We start from the raw sequence: 25,446 nt of genomic DNA on the forward strand, positions 1-25,446 counted from the left end.
TAAGAATATTATATTTCAATTCTGCATAAACACAGACCAGCATGGTTTGTTTTGTTTCAAAAATTCTTCATATCCTGCAGAATACAGCATAGGTTTGTTTCATTAGTACCTTTACCCTTCCATTTCCTTAATGCTATTTCCTCATTAACATTTAAAACAGTATCTAATCTGTCTATGACTTTTTCTGCCCTCAGGGCTCTTCCTAGCCTCAACCTATCCTCACCCATGGAGATCCTTCCCCTCTCCCTTCAGAAAGAGGTTTTTGTTCATTTGATTGATTTTCATTTTCTTCTTTTTCAGATACAGGTAAGTATCCTACCATAAAGGAGCATGGAAATGAATGGGAACAGCACTGGGAATTACCAGAACATTTATAAGCCGAGACTGTGAGTATGAGCTTCGACAGCCACAATTTTTGGAAGAAAAATGTCATGCGTTCTTTATATTGGATAATATTTGACAGATTGGATAATATGTCTACTATAAACATAATTTTGTGCCACAAACAGCCACAAACTGCAGACAAAGCAATAGAGCACAGAATTTGATGAATTTAATGTAACACAAAAAAAAAAAAAATTAAATAAAATTGGTAGAGTTCGAGTAGCATCTGCAATGGTAACCAACATTTAGAAACCAAAATGATCCAATAACCTAAAAATACATCTGCTACACTAAGAAAAAAACTGCAATGAGATTAGAAGCTTCCAAGTTGTGGATTGATTTCTCAGGGACCACAGATATAAGAAAGTATTAGCTTGGAAAAGCCTCAGCTTTCCAAAATTCAAAATCATTAAAAAGCAATCTGTTCATGATACTATGATTTAACTGTTTCCTAGTCTATGGGAATAAACAGCAGGATACAATCCTGTTTGCAACATCCATGTAACTTATTTAAAAAAACAACTTCTTAAAGTAAATTAAGAAAATATACTCTTAAAGAAAAAAAAAATTAGATGAGCACAAGAAATGCCATGATGAATCCTGAGACAAATTACCCTAGATCATTGCTAGTCTATGAAAACTGGTTTGAATAATAAACACACTGCAATATTCAGTGGCAGCATACAAAAGTATTTGCAATTATTAAGTTGTGCATGTTTTTAACTGACAAAACATGCTCACGGGCTTACTTTAAAATCTCTCACTGCTTGTTATCAAAGTTAAAAGATCATTTGCATACCAATACATATACTGTAAACATGAACTTCTCATTAAGGAAAGATGGATTTACAGTAATTTGATCTTTTACAAAAAGCTATTGGTAACCAAATCTCTCAGTGTCTAACTTTCTAGAAAATTAAACCAATGTTTCCACCCTCAAAGCTGAAACACTACCTCTTTAGGAAACAGCCCTGTTTATTTGTTAATCAGAAATACAATCAAGTGGCATATTTCCATTTGCTCTTCGGCTGACAGTTTCAGCTTCATTATATTTTACAAGAAAACAGCAGACTTGCAGAAGTCCTGTAAATTCTTTCATATCGCAACTGATTTAATTACAGCAGTGAACAAACACAGCAGTGATGCAAAATAAGATCAGCCCAATTGCCCTTATCTGATGATAGGATCTCTCTTCCTGTTTGGCTTACAGCAGTGAGGACTTCTTGTTTTGTTTCGGCTTTTTGTTGGTTTCTTTTTTTCTGGTCAGGCTGCCTCTGTCAAGGCTGACAGAAGCAAGAAGTTGACATGCCCTTAGAATTCCAGCTTGAGAATGATCCTCATAGGAATATAGCTGAGTTTCAATCAGTAGGTCGGGGAATGATACTAATGTGGAGAAAATTATCTGGATAGCTCATATGTTCGCTTAGCCACTGAATGGGTGTTTCCAGCATTGGCTCAATTCCATGAATCATCACTTGAGTCTTCTGCTCTCCATCTAATTCAAAGAAAAAGAGAAACCACTAGTATACCATTCAAAGTTCACAGAAAGATTAAACATTTACTCATACTTAATTTACGGTAGATTTAATTGGTGTTACGGAGTTTAACATTTAACAGAATGAAGGGTAGGAAATATCAGCGTGGAGAAAGCTGAGACTTGTATCATCTGAAACAGAAACTGAGTTAAAATTAATTCCAAGAAAAAACTGGAATTACATGAAACTTAATGAAAGTGGTACTCTTCTTTATTAGTTGCAAGAGAGCTTTCATTAATCCTACAGTGATCTCAGCTTGTTGTTAACCCAGTTAAGGCACATCCAACTCACCCAGCTGTAAGGCATATGAATTTTACACAGATCATGCTTACAATGTTGAGCTTCTTAAAACATACTGGTAAGTTGTACTTTTAATACTGTGATCTCCTGAAAAAGCTGGACTGTGTATAATATAATACATGTATTATTCCTGAAGTAATTTTGTTTTGCTAATAATAATTTACATACATCACTAGCAGTATTTCAGAGTTACTCCAGAGGCAGAGTTGGCACCGGCTTTTTCTCACTTAGTTTCATGTCTTGGAAAAGCTAAGCTAGCAAATGGTTCCCACTATAACAAGAGTATTTTCTAAGAATATTTCAATTCTTTTTATTTATACTTGTCCCGGAGGATGCAAGTACTTTGATCCTTTGATTCAAATGATGGGAACCAGCTAAAGCAACTGACATAACAGTCATGACATGAACTAAAACAACAAAAAATGAAAATTTATTTCAGAGACAAGGGATTAGAAGAGCATATGAAATATGCTTCAAATAATGGTTAGGGGGGAAAAAGTAGGCAGTGACATTTCACTCATTTTATTCTATACTATGGCATTCTCACATGGACCTACCACAGTGAAATCCACATTCAAAAATCCACATAGTATTACTGCATTCACTAATTGGCATTTTATGTCCTCCTCCAGTGAATTTATTACAGAGCAAACCACCATCCTCACCAAGAGCTGCATGGAAAAGAGCAAAACCTAGAAATGTAGATACCATTACTGGTTCTTTCATTCAGCGGCCCCAATCATAGTGTAATTTCTATTTTATAACACAGATAAAATCAGGTTTGTTTGGTAGCCAAGATGATTTGACAGCTGCCTGAAGAAAGTCTGTATAACCAGTTCTCTATGCCCGCACAGCTAAATTATGCTGGTAAAAAAATCATCCTTAAACACACAGTTGACTTTATGCTAGTAATGATTCTTCCTGCAAGAGCAGACAGTTATGTTTGCTTAAAATAAAGCATTATACTTTTTCTACTTGTTTCCTACATATGGTATATTCTGTACAAAGTGGTATAATACACACATTATCACACTGCATTAAGCATATAAACACTTGCTGGTTTCTGGTTTTATTGCAGACAAGTCTGAAGAACAAAGCACATCATTTAAAAACCAACTTCTGGTATTTCAAGCCAAAACAGGTATCTATTGGGCTGAAACACTCCCAGTCAGATTGTCAAGAGAATAAACTCCAAAACAAAAGATCTCAGAGATCCAGTTGTGGTGGTGCATTCATTCATTTACAACACCAGTTTTTTTTCTTCTTAGAAGTTAGGGAGCATCTAAATGTTTTTAAGTAACCTCCAAATATATGTATTTAACACTTTAAAACCTACCTATGGTATTCCTTAAATTGGTATGAGTTAGTGACTTTTTAAAATGTTTCATAGTATTATTTAATTTTCAGAAACAACTAATTTGCATTAAACCAGATGACAGAATACATCTGACTCTTTTTAGCCAAAACTTGCAAAAAATAAGATTAAAAGCTTTAGAACCTCAGTATCCTTTTCTTGCCATTGGAAGAAATGCTTATAAATCATAAACACTTTCTTTGGCTCTTCCATTACTGTGCAATATAATATTTTGCATGTGTGTGCATGTGCCTACTCTTGCTTAAAAATGAACTGCAGGTAGTAATCTTGGTCTCTCCATTCCTTACCCAGCTTTGTCCCTTTCTCATACAAGTCTTTTATTCTGTTCCTTGGCAAACTCAGAAAGCCTCAGAGGTCAATGAAGAATTTACAGTTTAATTAAAATCTAATCTCTGCATTAGCATTGTTTGTGCTTTAGTATTATCTCTGTCAAAGCATCACTTCTCCCTAATTCCTTTTCCCCTTGAGGCTTGACTGAATAGATCTTATCTCCCAATTCCGTATTTACTGCAGCCTTCTTTCACAAAATCCATTGTTTTTACTTCAACATTCTTCTCTCCTTTTGTTACTAGGAACCATAAACTCTCACTTAAGGCACATTTACCCAAACTTTCCTCAACTTTCATGTTTTCCATCACACATCCGTTTATAAATCAGAGTCTCTCCCATAGAGACTCTTCTCCACTTTATGTAGAAAAAAGCTGTAAATAGCAAATACACTAAAAAAATTACTGAAGAGTATTCCTGTTTTGTCAACAGCTATCTAATTCTTGCCCACTTCCACTGTGATCTGAGTCCTGAATGATCTGCTAGCTATCATGAAAACGTCATCCACCTGTTTTAGAGATATGATAAACTAATAGATTGACAAAATAATTTTCTTTCCATGATTTTAGATGCACCTTGACACATCAACCGCTGCCCTCTTCTTCCCCACCCCACATTCTATGATCACAAGAAGCATTTTTAAACTGACAAAATGCATCTACAAAGTATACAAGTTACTAAACACAACATATATTTAAATTAGTAGTATAAAATTTAAACTACCTAATTACAATGAGTAATGCCACTACATCACTGGATAATACCTGTGAAAATTAGGGCAAATAACTGCTCATCCACAGTGCACAGGGTCCAGACCTGATGGTATCATTACTGTCAATATCCATTCTACAATGTTCAGCAATGTAGTGAAAAAAATCCAAAGATTTCCTCAAAACCACTATTCTCCAGTAACCTCATCAACTTTTTTTTGTCCTCTTAAAATCCTTTCAGAACTGAGTTACAAGTTACTTATCATATTATATAAGATTTTTTTTGCTTTGCTGCAAGTTACTCTGGGGAGTAAGACAAAGTGGAAATACCCGAAAAATAAAAGCACAGCAATATATGTTTTGTAAGTTTTCACAATGCTACTTAAAATCTGAGTATTTCTACATTACTGAAGTGATGCACAAGTAACAAACACTGTTTTGGCATTTGCAAAGAAAAGAAACAAAAAAACTCTGAAAACTAATGAAGTCATCTATCAGAGTGGTTGTCCCAAGATTAAAGGATTTTTTTTCTGCTTTCCTGGTGAAGTTTTATCAATAGAGAAGGTACTATAGCCCCATCAAGTTACTAGAGGCAAGCTCTAAGCATGATAAAAGATGATAAAGATGAAAAAAGCCTTTTGGTAAAACTTAACAAGATTCCATCTCCAGAAGGCAGATGACTATGCTTACATGTTATGTACTAAGACATTTTTGAGACATTCAACTCACTTAACTTAAATCCTGACTCAAGGCTGCAACACAAAGTGTTGACCAGACCCAGGCTAATTAATAAGATCATGTAAAGTCAGAAGAGTTTTCCAGCTCTGTACATAAAATTGAGAGAAACAAGAACCTCTGAAGCAAAGGGTTTAAAAAGAGATCTGCTTTTCTGTCACCTATAAGGCTCCATGTTCCTGATGAGGAAAGCACTTCAAGAAAGTATTGGCACTCTCTTTTGCAGACAGGCATCTGCTGGAAGGAAGCAAGAGAGAGTGGCCTGTTGCATCTTGAGTGAGCCCTTGAGAGAATGGCTCAAAGCCCTCCTCAACCTGAGGCAGCTTGAGTCCACTCTCTCCTCTTTAAAACCCCTCAATATCCAGGAGTCAGCAAGACACAGAAGAACAAACAAGAAAATCTGCAGGTATCAGAGAAGGTGTCATGGTATCACACAGTAAGTTTTTCTCTTCCCTTCAGCTATGTAGGTTGTTGCTTGCAAAGTCAACTGCTCAGTATTAGGAAAATCAGCTTCTTCAGCATCAATTCAGATTTTGGCACATAACCACTGATACATCTAAGTAAATTTTTCTACTGACTTATGTTATTACTTAAAAGAAAAAACTGAAGACGGAGATAAAAGATTGGTTTAGTTTTCAGGCAGATTTAGGTGCCTGAGAGCAGAACAGCTAGAAGGCACTGCTTCTGTCACAGGTACTTATTTCAACTGGTTTTTACCCAGATTAGCACCTCAATACTCACCACTGCTACAGTGACATACTCCCTTTCACCCACACAAGATCAGCTCCTCTAGCCAGACTACACCTGATGTACCACTTAAAATTCTTTAGTGGGATAAAATACCTCCCTTCTGATTTGTGGCCTCAAGCAATCACCTGTCAGGGCAATTTAGCAGGCTTAAATCCCTTAACTGATAGACAATACAAGATATTCAGGCTTTACCCCTGCTGGAGTACTCAATTAGAATCCTCAGAATGCAAGTTCTCTGCATAGCAAGTCCTAGAATCTGCCTGTAGTCAGAGGCAGCACCATTTATAAAATTTGCTTTACAACTCTACAAAGGCAAATAGGACCCAGTACTTCAAATTAGAGGAAACAATGCATTTCTTGTACGGTACAAGGCCACAGGACTATAGATAAGGACACCAAAATGTGTAAAGAATAAACACAACCAAGTTCCATGCAGTAGCAGCATTTTAGTAGTGTAATGAATGCCAGCTTTTCCAGCTGTGAAGTGGGCCATAGACATTTGGTCTGCTCTGGAGAAGATGATACTAAAGGTATTCCTGACAATAGGCTATACCATATTGTAGTAAAACTCATCTTGGGACAGCATTATAAGGAGCAGAATTTTCTTTTTGTGACTGTGGTATGGCTGCTTTCCTCCCCATTTCTTCTCCTCCCCAGATTATCTGGCAGGGGAACAGTGTGTGCTCAGCACCTGGTGCCTCGGACATCTCTGAATCTAAAGAGACACACCAACACCTTCACTGGAAAGATTTTAATCTACCACTGTAAGATCTCTTAGGAAATTACTTACAGAAATATAACTTTCAGTAACGTGCTTCATGTGAGTAATAGTGTGCAAGCACTAAGTTTGTTACTGAAAGATACTGCTGACCCAATTTTGAAAGCCTAAAGCCAAAGCTTGGCAAGGCTAAATCTCTGGTAAGCAAAAGTGAAAATTTCCTTCTTAGAAGCCAGGCTTCTGATCTAGGACCAAGGATCACACATGAAACTGTGCTCTTATTTACAAGAGACTATTCTATATTAGCAAGCAAATTCGAAGACCTTGTTCTAATTTGTAACCACATGTAGTAGGAAAGCACTGGACAGTGGCTGAAGTTACTCTTCTCCTCTCTAGGCACCTCAGGTTGGATATTCTAGAACAATCACAGATGAGACAGCTCCAAACAAGCCTCACAGTCTAAAGAAATTCTCTGCCAGTGACTTCAGCACTGGTAGCAGAAAAGAAAAACAAATATTTGATGAATGTACTTCACTTTTTTGCACTTTTAAGTAGGTAGCATCTCTAAAAACCCTCAAACCTCAATAAGGTCAGCAATGGTTTAATTTGTTAACCCTGAAACTTGACGAAAAGCATCTACCTCGTTTAACAGTAACCTGTCCAAACAGCTCCAATGTCCAATATTAAAATTGACAAAGACAGGATACCATTTACAACAAAACAAGCTTCACAATTATTTTTATTGTGTGTGCTACAAAAAAACCACATGTTCATAACATGTAAAAAAAAAGTTAGGCTAAGGAACATTTATGAGCATTTTCACATCACTTTTGTAGTACATACTATAGGCAGATACCATGTATTTTTTAATTTGGGGCAAAATAATTCTTTGCTCAGTGGGCAACCATAGCTACAGAATGAATCAAACCTATGTATAAATTAAATATTCATGCTTTACTTTTCCTCAGTACCTTAAAAAATAGCATTAGAAACTAACACATATTATTACAGGTTTTTCCATTCATAAACTCCAATCTAACTGGAACATCTGCAATCAGTTTCCATCATGTGTATGTGTAATAGTGACCAAGGTGCAGAAATATGGTGAGGTGTTCTGATTCCACTGTAATGACAACCTCAATATAAAGGGACCAAATAGAAAAATAAATTTGTGCACTGAAAAAAATTTACTTAATCAGCTGAGTATTAACAAGAGCTCAATATTTATTGTCATTTCATGGGAAGTGCATAAGAAGTTGATTTTGGTCAAATCTCATGGCCAAATGATATTCTGCTCTTTGAACGAACCCAGCACAAATATATCAGACAGCAAACAAGTTCTCTTTACTAAAACCAAAGTTCTCTTTACTAACACTAAAACTAAGTATTTCATAGTATTTCAAGTATTTCATCGTATAGCTTCAAGGTCTAAGTTTACTACATGAGCAGGGTTCTTTTGGTTAGAATTCAGAATTTTAAAGTAAAATCTTATGAGCTTTCAGAAGCTTCACACTAGCCTACTTCAGCCAGCATATCCCAGGCTGTCCTTACTTTTCTGTGAATTCCACCTTGTGCAAAAATGATCCTGCTTGTCACAACAGTAGGCTCTATTGCTAGAAGTGACTCATTTTTTATAGTGATCTTAATATGCTTTTAACTTCATTTCAACCACACAAAAAAATGTCCTTATTCTCTTCCTCTCCCCCAAGTTGGAATGATGATCAGTTTAAGGAGACACACATGATACACTGGATCACATCAGCTGATATGCTGTTCAGTATCCTCTGACCAAGAGCAAGAACACACAAAGAGCTCTGCAAAGCCAACTCTACAATAGCCTAGCCACAACAAAAGGTTCCTCTGACCTCAAAAATTTTAGATGCTGATATGTGACATGAAAGCACAGGACTGACTTTTCCTTCCTGCCTACATACCTCACCAGCACTGGGGAAAGCCACTGAAGCTGACTTCAGGTAAAGAACTCACACACATAAATACAAGGTCAGTGCATTCATTACTCAGAATAAATTTCAAAAAGATTCCATGTCTGAAATAAAAATTGTTCCAAACACAAGATGTGGTTTGGAGAATAAGAATTACAGTTTCTGGATAGACTCTAGCTGCCCAACATGAATATAAATAAATCATGACACAGATTTAGTTACCTGCCAGGAACAAGACAATATCAGTCATTTTAACCATTGGTAGTAACATGAGTTAAATTGCTCCAACTGAAAGCCATAGTTTTCCTAAATGTCTGTTTTCAACTGGGGGTATGGTAAATAAAAGCAACAATTTCATATTTTGTTTTAAAATCTCTTTTAAAATGAATGTTAATTTTTTATACTTTGCTGAACAACCTACAAATAACAAAACAAGAGTGTTCAACCTGTGTTTTCTGATTCCTTAAGTAGACTTTTTAAAATTCTTCTCCAAAATAAAGAGTTAGAAACATCAGTCTCTCGATCCTGGAGTGTTTTGTCACTCATATTACATATCTCAATTTAACCCTTCTAGTGTCCTCATCTTACCAGAGCACCTCAGAAGAAGTAATTGTTCGAAATGCTATGATAGAACTAGACCTCAATCAACTTCAGTGATCTCTATTCTTGCAGAGTTCCTGACTACAAAAGCCCAGCTCCAGGTAAGATATAAATATGGGCTGATATTACATCCATATCCACTAAGTTAGATTTAATTATTGATCTACTTCTTTACATGATTTTGACAAAGGCCAGTAGGCTGGCATCTTTGTGATCTTCTCATGGTATAAACATCTCAAGTTAGACATCTGTGACTTAACAGAGGACAAAACTTTCTTTGTCACAGCTCTTATATTGCATTCCTTGGATTACCCCAGGCATAATCCAGCCTTCTCTATCCCCAAAATAGAAGTGCAGTATTATCATATGCAATACTACCATCATCTACATTAAGTATCACTAAAGATTATTGAAATCTTGAATACTGAAATTAAATCAAATATTTGGCACCACCCATTCATAATTTTCTTCTCCACGCAATTTTTCTCTCTTGTTATTTCCTGTCATCTTTATCTCAAGTCTATCTTCAGGTTACATAGCCACATTTCTGAAACATAGCAAAAAAAGCACATTTAAGTAATCACCACAAGTAAAAGTTTATGATGCTTTGGAGCAGGATATGAGAACTTGGCTTACACTTCCAATCTCATAGGAGCCAGAAAGCATGTAAATGAACTAGAAAACCTTTTTTCTAGTCCACTCAAAAAGTTTTTAGAGAAAGTGAATTTGGCCTGCAACACCACTGAGCAGACTATTTTCAACAATTCCCCAAAACAGTTAACACTAACACTAACACCATGTAAGACAAGGGAACTTTTCCTTCTGTTAAGGAGTTCATGCAGCTCAATGGAAAAGCAGACAGAGGGTGGAAATAGGTTAAGCTTTACTGTCGTTGCTTTTTAAGAATTTTATTCTTGCATATTTCATAGAAGTTTTTAAAACAGCGTTCCTGGAATAAATCCCAAACTAATTTGCGACAGAACCCTAAAATACTTGTCTTAAAAATCTGACATCTTAGTCTTTAAACGACTTCAGAAGACCTTACAAGGCCAAAGATGCTTCCCATCAAACTAGCTTCCCATCTAGCTTCAGCCAGAATAAAAAAAACTGTTAAGACTAAACTCCCAGGGGATATTCTTATAACCCTTCTTCCTTAGCATCAGTTGCTGAACTAACAGTAAACCTGTGGTAGTTTAAAAAGGACTGAGGTTAGCAGCTGAGGCTTATAAAACAATTTTCCTCAATGCACTAAGTTTGGCCAGTCACATGTGAACAAAGTGATAAAGTTCAATGCAAATTGTGCTGCTGTTCATGTAACAAGCAAGCACACGACACGTTTAGATGCATGAGGAACAGGCAGGGTGTGCATGAAAAGATAAACACTTGAATGTGTGACAAATTGAGGCCAACTCATCCATGATATGTTTTCCATTGTGGAAAGAGCTAAATCACTTTTAGGAGTTGTGTAGGTTTTTTGAACAGCAGGCATCTTGACTTACAATAAGTTAACCCTTTCATGCACTATGCCCTTAATTAGATTTGAGGTTAGCCTTCCCTCCAAACAGTGTACAACTGACATTCAGAAATTAGGGCTCTCTATCTACACAGCTAGGGAGCTAAACATGATCAATGTGGTTCTTGGGGAAAAAAAAAAAAAAACACCAGCAAAAAATAACATTTGATATTTATCTCTACAAAGCTTGGTTTAAAGCAAATCAATTTGCTCTAAAAGACCTTGTTACTAATAGTTTGTCAGAACTTTTATAATGTCATTGTTTTCAAAACACTATTATGCTAAACAATTAAATAACAAATTCACCATGCAATCATATTATATATCCCCTAAGCATATGCACATTCATACACTTTTAAAAGTTTTTAATGGCATTCTTGAACTTTCAACCTCAAGTTTACTTCATTTTCAAGTTACTATAACTCACATCATGCCTGCAAATATTCTGTGATCCTAATGGCCGTCCATCTCTTTTAAGAACTTTTCAGCTAATCAAATGATGACCTACTCCTAGCAAAGCAAAGGAGTACTGTTTCTGAAAAATCACTCTCAATACAGAGGAGACCAGCACGTTCACTTGTTTTCAAGCCATAATGCTAATTGCTAGTTTATCTGCCCAGTTTAATACATCAAATTCAGAAGTGGACATTGGGACATAATTACAGTTTAAAACGATTGGCTGAAGAGTGATAAGTGACACATACAGATTGAAGGCTTAATGGCTGTTATTTCATGTTTTGTGCCTTCCCCTATTTAACTGGAGAAAAATAAACTAGGTTTTCCTTTTTAAAAATGCTACTTCCAGGAATATTATTACATTATTTAACAAAAACTTCACAAGCAAACTACATGAGAAAATTGAGAGTTTGATTATATGCAAAGTACGGACAGTTTCATTCTGTATCTGACAAATTCTTCAACCTCTGCTAAGCTGATCAGTAAAAACTTAGCTAATTGAATCCATTGATGTGAAAAACCACAGGCTCAAGTCTGTACTGCATACATCAGGCTGAAGGATTTCTGCTCCAGCCATGGCAGTAATAGTCAGTGGGGTCAGGTCAAAGAGGGTTAAAGTGAGTCAGGATATAGCCAAAGGAATACATCAAACACTGATTTTAAAAGGGCAATTAATCTTAGACAGAAATGCTTCCTGGGGAATGAGATCTCAATCTTAAGAGCACACTACATGATGTAGCAGTAAAAATGTACATATACAAGCTTAGAGAGCTTTCATCCTGTGATCACAAACAGAAGGGGAGTGCTGTTTATCAGAGAAATACAAACCCTTGCTAAAATACTTACATTAGCTTCTTCCGGGCCCTTACTCATCGAAAAATAAATTCTGTAATGAGCAGGCTGGAGAGTTTGCACACATGAAATTCCTTTTTTTTGTACATGTACTGTAGGTTCTTTTGAGCTGCTAGTAGAATAAAGTATTTAGAGATCTCTACCATAGTGAAATTGAAAAATCTAGCATTGAAAAATTCAGGAAAGACTGGTGAAAGGAGTAATGGAATACCTGTACGATTCCTTACACTGAACACTAAAAAAAAATAGGCCCTTCTCAAAACAGCTACCTGGTCAGAGTAAAATTGGAAGTAAGTTTTCATCAAAAGTTCTTTTTAGCTTTTCCATTCCAAAATATTAAGATAGTTAGCTGCAAAGCTGATAGACTACAATATAATCTTTATTTTTAATGAGAGTTTGACTCATAACCTAAATATTTTAAATTTAGAGTTCAGAAAGTATTTTTCTGCTTTATAGTAAAAAAATAGATCCATAAAGCTAACAACACAAATACACAGTATTTGCAAACAAAATTTGCTATGTTAGTATTATTTGCCAAAGTGTAGAGACCTGCTGCATTTTGCCATTGTAAATGGGGTGATGACACCATCTGGAAAAAGGACAAGTCCATTCAGATCTCCACTGATTGTAGCACTCTGTTCACAAGCCAAACCACTACATAAGACTTTGGCTTCGATATAAGTTTTAAAAGTTTTACCTCTATTTTTCAACAGATATTCTCCAAATGACTACAGGTACAAAGTAAAATATAAAGTTATTCACTGTTTATCCACTGATTGTGAAGTTATTAAAATCTCTGATCAAAATGAAGTATTCAAGCAAGGGACATCTACTGTTAGCAAGTGCTGATGAATCCTCAGAGAAGAGAGTAGGACACAAAGTGGATTATTCTCCATCACATTACTGGTAAAACTGTTATATTTCTCCTAATTATTTTTGTAGGTCTTTTAGTTTTGCAGGTTCTATTTCTTCCATCCCTGTAAGAAGTTTATCTCCTGGATAAATCAGGTAATACCTATATGCATCAAGGCAAAATAGAATCAGATCAAAAGAGAAATGCAAGGAAGATGGGAATGATTTTACTCTGCCAACCCCCAAAAACAAAGTACATATACCTAATTTAAAGGTATAGATATGATTCAAAAAATGGGCCAGAACCCACTCTTCAAACTTCAGGGAAAATGTCAGAGAACAGCTCATGCCTATTCAGTTACATTATCTGCCTCCCTCCACTGCCTGGACTGTTAATCCATGAACTCTGCCCATATTTTCTGGGAGAATATTAATATGCCTTGACCAAAATTATTCCCAAGAACTGCTAATAGTCATACAGCACAAACAACACATGTTCTAGACCACTTTTGTTTACTAGTATAAATAAAAACACTGAGATCACATAATTTAAATTTGTTTGTGTGCTGCAGCATCATGGTTGAGAACTTCACATTGTGGATCTTCACAGAGGGTTATTGCTGTCTCCTGAAAGCTTTGGTAGACCCAAATTTCCAGTTACTCTTGCACCAATTACAGCATTAAAGGCATTGTCACATTTTCTGTGAAACTAACCATAAGAAATATCTTGTAAATCTATGTACTTAGTGTACTTCAGCTGCTGCTGACATGCTTATTTCTGCAAGCAAGGAAATATGAGAAACAAGAAGGAAGGTTTGATTTGAGTTTTTTTCTGTGAAGCTGTTGATAGCTCACTCATACTGAGGTGATTTCTGTGGCCTTTGGAGTAAGATCATGACTCAAAAAAATCCAATTCTTAACTCTGCTATTGACCTCAGTGTGACCAGGTACAAGCCACGTCACCCCTCTGTGCTTCTTAATTTCTTCTTTTCTGCCTCTCTTCACTCATCTTTTATCTAAGTGATAAATTCTGTGGGAATATGCAATGTGTACAGTGCATAAGGAACCTGAGGTCGCCTCCTAAAACACAAAAATTACTCATTTTAAAACTAAAAATCCAACACAACCAAAATACTCTGTCAAGATGCTTTGATCTCAACAGTTGTCCTAAAACTCACATGTACACAGCAGATGACTAGAAATCAGGCAGGTTTTCTGGCAGTAATTTTCCACAATATTTTCTTAATTGCCTAGATTTTCAAATCTATATAGCATTCAGTTAGGAAATGGGTGGTAGGGAACTGATGTTCCCAGGAAGAGCAGACTATTCTAGGATGAAAAACCTCACCTCTCTTCCGGATAGAATTTAAGAAATGCTGGCTTGTCATTTTCAAACAGAATAAGCTCAATTTTGAAGAAATTATTTTGCTCTATGAAGGAGTTTACTTTCTCCATTTTATACTACTACTGTTAATGATCGACTTAAAAAACTTTGTTATGTCTGAATAAAGTCACTGGCCTTTTGACTAATTTAAAGAGAATAGTCTGGAGTCTGATACTAATAAAACTTATTGGGTGGCCAGTAGAACAAATTTAGCTGAAACTGAACAAATTTCCAAAGACTTGTCCGAGAAACAGGATTATTTCCCTATTTGCTGTACCTCTTCCTACAGTCTACCATTCTGAATGTGCATGCCTGTGCATGCCCAGAAACCACTTCTAAGTCATAAAGAAATAGCACATTACTCTTGTGATGTTAGCAAAGTTGCTGGATGCAAGAGGAAAGAGCAAGCTAAAATAGACTATTGCAGTTGGAAGGGACCTATGATGACCATCTCATCCAACTGCATGAGAAACCCAGGGCTGGCCAAAAGTTAGAGAATGTTATTAAGGACATTGAGCAAATGCCTCAAACACTGACAGGCTTGGAGCATCAACCATCTCTCTAGAAAACTGTTCCAGTGTTTGACTACACTCATGGTAAAGAAATGCTTCATAAGGTCCAGTCTAAGCCTCCCCCATGCAGATTTGAGCTATTCCCACATGTTCTATCACTGGATACTCAGGGAAGAATTTAGCATCTCCCTCTCCCCTTCCTCAGGAAGCTGCTCCTCACAGGACATGCCTTCCAGCCCCATCACCAGCTTTGCTGCTCTCCTCTGGAGGCACTTGAGTACCTTAAAACCCTTACATTGTGGGACCCAGAACCACACACAGCACTCCAGGTGAGGCTTCACCAATGCTGAATACAGTGGGACAACCACCTCCACTGACTGTCTGTGCTGTGCTTGATGCACCCCAGGATGTGGTTTGCTCTCTTGGCTGCCAGGAAACACAGCTGCCTCATACTGAGTGAGTACCCCCAGACCCTTTTCTGCAGGCCTACTCTCCAGCCACTCCTCTCCCAGTCTGTATCTGTGTTCTGCACTTCTCTGTCCTGGGTACAGAATCTTGGCATTTGGAATTACTAAATTTCATCCCATTTATCAACAGGAAAGGAGCAAACTACTCAAGCTACCAAATGGGTAAGTCTTGTAGAGTCGATTGAGGTAAAGTTAGAGAAACCCTTAAAACCAAGCCATGTTCAGTGTTTCCCAAGAAATTGTATGCAGAAAGATCACAAGCAGCCTCACATACCCGCTATGCTTCCTTTTAAGAGTAAGTGAGCCAGAACATTCTGCAGACAACAGAAGCCTTCTCTGATTATGTAAAGAGTTTGTTTAGAAATGAAGATAGCTAACAAGAAGCACAGCTGCCATATTATTCTCAAATTATTTGCACCTTTCCATGTGGTCATGAGAAATTAATTCTATATTCATTAATTCTGTAGTCATGACTATTATCGCCATAATCTCAAGCCATCCTCTGGACTTCCACCCCCTTTGATCAAAGAGGATTACTGAATCAAAAGGTATGCAATTTTAACACAGAAAAGAAAGTTTCCACTTCAACTTAAAGAAAAGGTAACTGAGGCAGGTAGGTGTTTGTGGGTGTTTAAAAAAAAAAATCAAAAATCAGAAAGTCGGCAGTAAGATGAAAGTCAGATGCAGAAGGATAATCCAAGCAGATGGCCTAGTTAGGATAAGATAACAGGCACAAATAATGACTCACACCAGAAAGGAGAAGTACAGGATGACCTCCTCCAACATGGAAAGCACCAGTGAGTCAAGGATGCAAGGAGGGCAGAAAAACTTAGGCAGTGGTCTGAAGGTCAGTTGTGGCCTGCAAGATGACTCCCACAGCAGACGAGACAGCGAACTAGAATTCTTATCACTAGCTTTTAACCTTCTCCTAGTACACCCACACTCTACAAGACCTCTAACCCTTCACAATATTCTCACAGCCACATGGGATGAAAATGGCTAACAAAGTGCCTAAAAACTGCTCAGGGTTTGTTATATTTTTAAATTTACGTGGCCTGGGAAAGTATTTCAACATTGCACCTCCACAGCCCTGAAAAGCAGAGACCAGTCTGCAGAGAGCATATGCAATCAGACTTAGTAGTTAGACATGGGGAGCAAAGATTTCCTCAGTTTGCTCACCACAGGAGCAGCAAGGAATGGGATAGTGCTGTGCTGCTCCAATTCCCACAGTAAGCCCCAAGTCAAGCTAATTCTGACCTCAGGCAGAGCAAGCCCAGTCATTTTCATGTCTATCCAAAGACATTCACACTGCATAAATTTACCTCCTTCTGTTGCACAATTTCTCATTTGTATCAAAATTAGGAGTCTACATGACAAATCTAATCTAAATTCAATTTTCCGTTTAACTAATTTACTGGAAGTCAATGCTTAAAAAACTGAGGGAGAACAAAAACAATTAATATGTAGTCTCTCATACATTATACATTAAAAAAAGCTGGGAGTTAATTGAAAACAGTTGATCCCTAATTTTACAAAATCATTCAGTACAGCAAGTCTTAAGAGAAAAATCCTGAAAGTCTTTTTGATCCTTGTTTTATTTCTGAAAGAACTAATGACACTGCTTTAGAAAGAGGTCAGTTCACGCAGCTTTTCTGAATGAACAACAATGCTGTGAAAACTGGGAATGATTGATAGCCTACTGTTTGCGTCATTATGTCCAAATGTTTACCATTTGAGTCTTCAAGGAAGCATGAGACAAAAATCAAAACAAGTTTTATGAAGACTTCAACAACACTAGCAAATTAAAATTGTGTCCAGAATTGTTTAGACATGATAGCAGTGCAAGAAAACGGCTTTCTTCTGCATTACACAGTTTTTATCTTTGCATTATGCCCAATGTCTTAAATTTCTGGTATGGAGAGAAAAGTCTTTCCCTCCCCAGAACTCTGTTTTCTATAATTTTAACCCTTTGCCTCTTCAAAGCATTCTGTTGAACTCAACACTGTTCCCCCTTGCAGTTGTTGCTTTGTAGCTATGTAAGATCATATTATGTTCTCCCTTTTTCCTACTAAGATGACTCATTATTTCTAAATGAACTGTTTACAATATCAGGACGTTCATTTACAGGAACTTCATAAATGTGTACCAAACAAAATATTTTTTTCAATAGTTGTGAATTATTCATTTTTTTCCCAATTTGATAAACGCTGACATTCAGAACTGATAGTACTTTTGGAAACAAAGGTTCCTTAATTGGCAACAGGAACGCTATCACCAGATACAGAAAATCATGGGGAAACACAGCATGACTTCCTTGAAGCAACAGATATATAACTCTTAATTTTATTATCTGTCATAAACAACAGTGATGCTGTAAGCAGGTGGCCTAATCCACCTAATCTGAGTAAAACAGAGAATTTTAGACAGTGGGGGACAGTAGCTGTGGTATTATCTCCTTCAGGGATGGACAATTTTGTTATTCATCAGTTTGAGGAAGAATACCCATAAGTAACATGTTCTATCATATCAGGTATGTGACCTTATGCTGTAGTTGCAGGCAACAACATGGCCTTAACATCCACTCTTCCTTACCTGCATAGGAACTACAATAACACAGTCTAAGAAACCACAAGCAATATCAAGCTTTATCTTAGTCTGTTCCTGCATAATCCACTAAATCTTCCCACAAATAGTAATAACTCTGAAGTTATTTAAATGACTGCCTAATTTTCTGGAACTGGAACTACAGCAGACAATTGCATTTTACCACACAAGAACTGTTCAATTAAAGAATCAACTTTAGTCTGTGCAAGTGGCATCCACAAGCACAGGGAAAAAAGATCAGACAATGAGTTTACAGGCTGTAGCATGAATAATCAGAATAATTTGATTCTAAACACTCATGAATGGGTATTACATATTAAAATAAAAAAGCCATCTGTCATGAGCTTAGATTCAAAGCTACATGACGCACAGTCTATGAGAAGCAAAGCTATAGGATTTTGGACTTTTGGCTGGAAAGGATATATGTACAGTATCAAGAGTGTAAAACAGTAAATGAGAAAGGTGACACTTTATTCTGACTTCCCTGAATAACTAACCAGGACATTGGTCATCTTGGAGGACAAATGAAAAGAGGAACTGGAAAATTGAAGAATGCTGATGGAGAGGCACAGTCCCTAGCGTTAAAATACTTTAGGTTTTTAAATCCAGTGATACAAAAATTTGCTGGCAAACTCTAGGAAACTGCAGTCTACATAATAAAACACCAAAGGACAAAAAGACTGAAAGCAAAAAGAAAAAACTAACACCAAAGTGACTATTGACTAATTACTATCCCAGAGAACTAGATCTATTCCTGTTAGGAAATCAGCTCAGGTCTGAAAATATGCAAAATTAGTTATATAAATTATGGTGAGCTTAGTCAAAGGAGAGTTAGTTTTAGAGGAAGTAAAAGCAGATAGTAAAAGAGCAACAAAGGACAGTAAGAGCTATTACTAGAACAGATGATGGAGGAACATGAGCAGGAAAGAGACATTGACATGACAGAAAATAAGACATGTCAACGCCAGCTGAAAAGAGAACTGAAAAATAAGTACCCCTCTTTCCTGATGCTGCCATAAGGATCAAATATGAGACATTGCCCAAAAACCTAACTGACCAGCTTGCCTCAGATTTAAGTATGAACAACTGGGGGAAGCAAACAAAGAACAAGTACACATACACTCCTTCAAGAGATGATCACAACTGAGAGCTAAACACAGTTTACTACATTCAAAGCACAGAACCTGCAATGCTTTACCTTAAAAGACTGAAAACTGAATTGAAATTGCCCATCTTCCAGGAAGGATTTCCAAAAACTCAGGACAATCAGGAATAGTAGCCCATGAATAGCAAGCTAAGTATATCTGTATAACTACATAATGCCCAAATTTGATTTCAATTGTATGCAGCCCTTAGATAAACTGAATAAAACAATAATTATGGAAATAAGGTAAATAAAAAATATACTAATAACAATATAGGTTTATCCATAGAAAAATTTCACACTGAGGTGACTGATCTATAAACTGCTGTGTAACTGATAAAATAGTATAGTTTAGTTCAGAAACTAAACACAAAAATATAACATGCCTTAAAGAAAGGCTACAGTGGGTTACAATACAGAAGAAGTGATTATTGGATTAGTTTGAAAATACTGATTTTAATATTTATTAAACATGACAAGAAGGACTTCACTGTTTCTCAAGCTTTATGTCAATACAGAAAACCAGAACAAAGAAAATAACTGAAGCAAATGAAATGCATCAATGTTCAATGGAAAGTTGGTGACCTGGTCTTAGTGTTTTGGTTGCCACATAACCACAACCACTGCCTATGAAGCAGCCAAATAGGAACCATGTAAAAAGAAAAACTATTCAGCTAATGAGAAAACAGATGATTTAACACATTTGCCGTCTAAATACTTATTCAGACACAAAATTAGAGGGCTATATTGGATTAGTTCTAACCTAGCCTTCTGCAAGACAGTACTGCACAGTACTGCAGGAATAATACAAGGTGAAGTAAGTGCATCCTCCTTGGAGCATCTCTGAACATGCAGGCCTACAGGAGAGTCAGAGATGGCTTTTTACAAGGCATGAAATGATAGTAAAAAGGCAAATGGCTTTAAATTGAAAGAGGACAGCTTTAAATTCACTATTAGGAATAAATTCTTTACTCAGCAGGTGGTGAGACAGCAGCACAGGTTGTGCAGAGAAGCTGTGGTTTGCCCCATCCCTGCAGGTGTTCAAAGCCAGGCTGGATGAGGCCTTGAGCAACCTGGGATAGTGGAAGGTGCCCCTGCCCATGGCAGTAGGGCTGGAACTAGATGAACTTTAAGATCCCTTCCAACCCAAAGCATTCTATGATTCTGTGTTTGCTGCTAACAAAGACAGCCATTCTCAATGCTTTAGAAAAACAGGGTATTCTTTAGAGTCAAGATAATTAATGTAATGGCCAATAGTTTCAAGAACTACCCTGGCTTCTTAATGCTTGTTCTAATTCCCCCACTTTTCTTTACACTTTCTGACCATTACTACTAATGCATGAAATGCTTGATTCACATTTTGACAAATGGGTTCCCAATTACTGTGCACTCTGCTCCAACTCCAGTGCAGTGATTTGGGACAAGAGAAGATAAAGCCGACACTCCTTGCAATCTGAAGAGTTAGAGGATGGACTCTAAACAGAAGCCACTCTTTGCTTTTGATATAACACCTGTAATAAAAAGTCTTTTTGTCCACCAGTTTTTCTCAGATTAACATCTTAAGTAAATTAAACTATTCAGTAAGCCAGAAAGGTGAGCAATGAATTCATTAAGCAGAAAAAAAAATTTACACGTACATTTTCAAAAAATAGATATTAAAAATATATATATTTATATCATTGAATAAAGGACCAATTTGAAGAGAGGCAGAAAAGTATGGGTCGGGATAATAACAGTTCAAAGTTTTCATTTTTTACTGCACTTCAACAAACAATAAAAGCCTTGAATAAATAGTTTCATAAGCTAATTTAAATAAAACACAGTATTCTAAACAGTTACCCACAGTCTGTAACAGTCCAAAATAATATTGACACAGCATTTTACAAAGACCATTTTCACTATCAATCTTTTAAAGTCATTATTCAGCCTGTTCTTTCGACAGTGCTCTTTACACCGTGTTTTCAAGAGTTAACAATCAATGCATATATTCAATCCACATACATATATATATATATATAAATACATTTTTTCATTGAGACATTTTTCTCAGCACAGTTAAAAGGAAGACTTAATTATATCCATGCTTCCTAAAGCAAAGGCATATAGACACTGTGGGTGGTTCTTGAAATCCTTCCCTCCCTCTTCTGGTGGTGGTCCCTAAGAATCTGGCAGCAGGAACAGCTCAATATACAGCTACAAATGCTGAGTCTGAAAACCATATATTCTCTGTGTTCCCACGGCACAAAGCTCAGCTATGGATGTCACCACAGACAAGCAACCACCACAATTACCGTGAAGCTTCCAGCTGAATGAGCAGCCATTGGAAAAGAGAAAACCATAGAGGAAAACGGGGGAAAAGAAGTCAACAGATGGAGAAAAACAGAGAGAAAGAAATTCGTATTTACTGCATTGCACTGAAGAAAAGATGCAGTTGATGTCACCAGTGAATCAATTTACTAAAGAGGAAGATTAAATACAGCTTGGAAAAATATCTAAATGGCTTTGAAAAAAAGAGTAAAAAGATAAAAAAATCCGCTTCTCCAGTATCTATTATACCTTGAGCATATCCTTGATGAGATATTACTTCTATCTCCTTTGTTCAGAAAAATTAAGTAAATCTAAACTTTTATAACTGAATAGTCTGAAAATCCAGGTGTGAAAAAGTTTTTAATTATTTTCTAATAAACTTTGATAATGTATTCTGTTTTGTTAAAATATTGTTTTAATGACTCCACCAGAATAAAGTGTAGATTAAGACAAAACATACAAGTTTATAACAAAAGTATTAGAAGATACTAAGTAAAGTCCAAAGAGGACAATTTTTAATGTCTGACTACAATCTATTTTTTCTTCAGAAACCATTTTAACAAGCGTTTCCTCAATTATCTTTTTAGAGATAACAAATTGAAGTCAAAGCAATCTTACAGCCAGAAACATTAATTTTTTTGAGGGTGGGACAGAAGAACAGTTATGAGAGACCTAAACTTTACTTCAGAAAGTGCCTGGAGTTTGGACACTCAAAGGCCCAGAGGTCTCACTGATTTCAAGTACAAGCAAACTGCTCAGGAGAACACTCATGCTGATCCACTGGAGTTTTCTGATGCTCCTCTCTATAAAATGGATGGATTTGTAACACTCAGCTTGCCTGTGATCACTTATGAATGAATTCTCCAGGGAAAAAAATAATTATTTTTCCAAAGGCAGTATTCGGCTGTTTAAATTATAATATTTCCTGAAGCACATTCATTCTTGATTTATCCTTTCAAGAATCAGGACTGTGCTTTTTCACTACACACACCTGACACTAAAACATGCCCAGCCTGGGCAGAAAGACAATAGTCTCCCAGAAGACAAAGGGAGATGAGAGACAGAGAGTGATTATAAACTGAATGCTAAGTGTGTAAGGAAATTATGATTGTACAGCCAGTCTACACCTCTGACAAATTCTGAACTTCAAGTATTCAACTTCAAAAGGAGATAACTGCTTTAGAAGTAAAACCTTTAAGTGTAGCATCGCAGGTTTCCAAAACATGTTTGCAAATTAAACTCTCCTATGCCCATATCTCCCTCTGTATTTTGAACTGATGGAAAATCTGTTGACAGAGGAAGCTTGTTAAATTCTCAGTGATCCAGCATCAGAGAGAAAATTATTTTACTGAATGGGTTTCATGGATATTTCAGTAGCACAGATGTGCTGTGGTTCCACAATCTTGGGAGTTTAGTCTACTTGATGGAAAAGGGTGATCTTTTTCTCATTATGGCTGCTAATACTTCTACAGGCAAAACTCAAAAGTGGCACTAAACAGTATGGTTTTTAAATAGTTGTTTTTTTAACAGCTCAAAGCCGTATTAGAGCATGAGCACTTAATATAGTGCACATTATATCTGAATAATGAATGAGTGGATTTAGATAGCAAGAGAATAATCAAATTTACTTATTGGCTAAATTGTATAATCATTGAACAGGGTATGATGAGCTCTTGCAGTCAAGCCTAAACCAGCACTGTCCTTCCCTGTCCATGATCTCTAGCAGTAAGAATCACCTCTGTCATGGGCATCCATCTTTTCAGGTCAGTTCCCTTTATGAGAAGGGTTCACCCTTCTCTATCATCCTTCTGGTTTAATTCTGCTTTTTCCTTTTTTTTGTACTTTCCATGTTGCCACACCTACATTTCTGCTTTGCATTCCTGTCTGTGGTACAGCAAACCCTGAAGAGGTTTTCCTCAGTCCTTTATCAGACAATATCCATCTCCACCTAACCACTTCTTCACCTGCAGCTTGTCCTTCTGCCAGCACAAACTACCCTTCTTTTCAACTTCTGATTCAATTTGCTTCTCCAAATCCTTTCTCCGAATCACTTGGCCAGCAGGATATCTACTCACCATTCTTTCACAGATGCCTTGCATGATCTCTGTGCATGCTCCACAAGCAATATGTTCCTTTTTCTTCCCCATCCTTTTATCATCTCCTACCCCACTTACTCTGTCCAGGTGTTCACATTTATTATGTCATGTTTTGGCTTTTGCCCCAATCTCTTTCATTCTGCCACATTGTTTATAGTCACCCTCCCCATCTCATTTAATGCTTCCCAGATCTGTCATTTTCTTCCAAATTACTTGTTCAGTCAGACTCTTACCCCCCCTCCATTGGTTCTGTATATCAGTCTACCTCCACATCTCCTCAGGAGCCCACATTATTTTCTGCATTCAGCTCAGACAGCTTCCCTAGCTTTCCAGTATACCAGAAGGGGAGAACACTCACAATACAAGAGGAACAACTGAGCAACACTACAACACAAAGCTGTGCTACAGCAGAAAATGTGCTGAGTTCTGGAGAGCTCACGCCCATGTGAGGGACCAGATCTATTAAACTCTTTAAGTTTGCAAATCGCTCAATAAAATTGGGCCAAATTTAAGCAGATGTATACAGGAACAGACAAGCATATTCCAACATTCCAAAACCCACCAAACTTCACATCCCGCATCATATGTGTAAGAATAGTACCTACTTTAGTTTCTCTTTTTCCAACCATTTTTTTTTTGTCCAAGCTGAGTAAATATTAAGGGGATTTTTATCTTAAAAAAAAAATGAAGCAAGCAATTAGCACAGCTTATTTCTGTTATGCTGTCAAAGGTTGGTGGTTTTGTCAATATGTGAAAAGGAGACCTATTGATGGGAAGTATCATCACTGGTATTCAGAGAATTGTATTACATTTGCACTTCCAATAAGTGCAGTTAACCAGCACATTCACCATCTGCAGGTTTGGCAAATCTACATAAAAATTGTCATCCCTTAAATCCTGGAATAATTGTGCATAAATGCTTTGGAGTTTCTTACACTTAATTTGTGCTCAACAGTCTTTCAAGTTAAAATGTATCCATACTTCTCACTGATTTTTTTTCAATTCCCTCTACCTTTTAAGCAGGGCCTGTATGATACTGACAGTTAAGTACTTAAAGATGGTTAAACTTGCTGGTGCTAACATTCATGTATCTACTGGTATCTCCCTTTATCTTTTGGACAGCTAGTATAAGGTATTACTTAAAATAATGCTCCAAAATTTAAAAAAACTATGAAAAATGGACATATGGTTAGTAATATTACATATTTTTCTTACTTTTTGTTATTTTTGTAAATTGTTCTCATGTGTTAACAAGTATTAAACAAGGGTAAGAAAAGTACTTTGATATTTCAGTGAATTTCCAAGATCCTGATACTGGGAGAAATCCATGACAACAGTTTTAATTTTGAATCAAGCAACTTCCATGTGCAACAAAATCTTACAGATTTCCAATTCTCTGCTTCACTGTCAAAAGATGCTGATACTACAACAGTAAATTCTGTGCCAAGATCTTCTCTAGAATATCACACATTTCTCCTAAGTTCCTCATTTACAGGTATTGGTAAAAGAACGGAAAGAACAAATTAAAAACCTTTTGGATTAAACAATTTGCAGAGTACATAACTGTTACATTTATGTAAATGTGTATCACTGCTCCAATATTTGCAAGCTTTGACACTAAAAATACACCCAAAAAAGCTTACCTTCTGAGTAAGTGCAGATCAACAAATGCTATTGCATGAAATAATATGCTACATTAACTGCTCACACAATACTAATTCATAACCACACATAAACTATTATATGCTTGTAAAAATCTCTTACTGGTACATTTTAAAAGCCTGCACTTCAAGAAGAGAAAAAAAGCATTCTGAAAATATCTTCAATTTTCATCAGTTTTGGAGTTTTACATATGAAAAGTTTTTGGAATACAAAATTAAAG

The 25,446-nt window shown here is 36.5% G+C and overlaps 1 protein-coding gene across 6 annotated transcripts in view; it reads right to left on the reverse strand.

Annotated features, from left to right (window-relative positions):
• The window catches only part of ATG5 (autophagy related 5), a 109,261-nt gene that overhangs the window by 39,154 nt on the left and 44,661 nt on the right, over positions 1–25,446 (reverse strand). For 5 of the 6 annotated variants that reach the window (XM_079298769.1, XM_079298767.1, XM_079298766.1 and 2 more), the window contains one exon: positions 1,342–1,879. The exons of the other annotated variant lie outside the window; for it this stretch is intronic. In XM_079298769.1, coding sequence (XP_079154895.1) covers positions 1,856–1,879 — 24 coding nt within the window. In that variant the 3' untranslated portion in view covers positions 1,342–1,855. Of the gene's footprint in view, positions 1–1,341; positions 1,880–25,446 lie in introns of those variants that run through there. 6 annotated transcript variants of the gene reach the window in all.

The sequence above is a fragment of the Erithacus rubecula genome (genome assembly GCF_903797595.1).
Source record: "Erithacus rubecula genome assembly, chromosome: 2".
In the NCBI taxonomy this organism is placed as follows: domain Eukaryota; kingdom Metazoa; phylum Chordata; class Aves; order Passeriformes; family Muscicapidae; genus Erithacus; species Erithacus rubecula.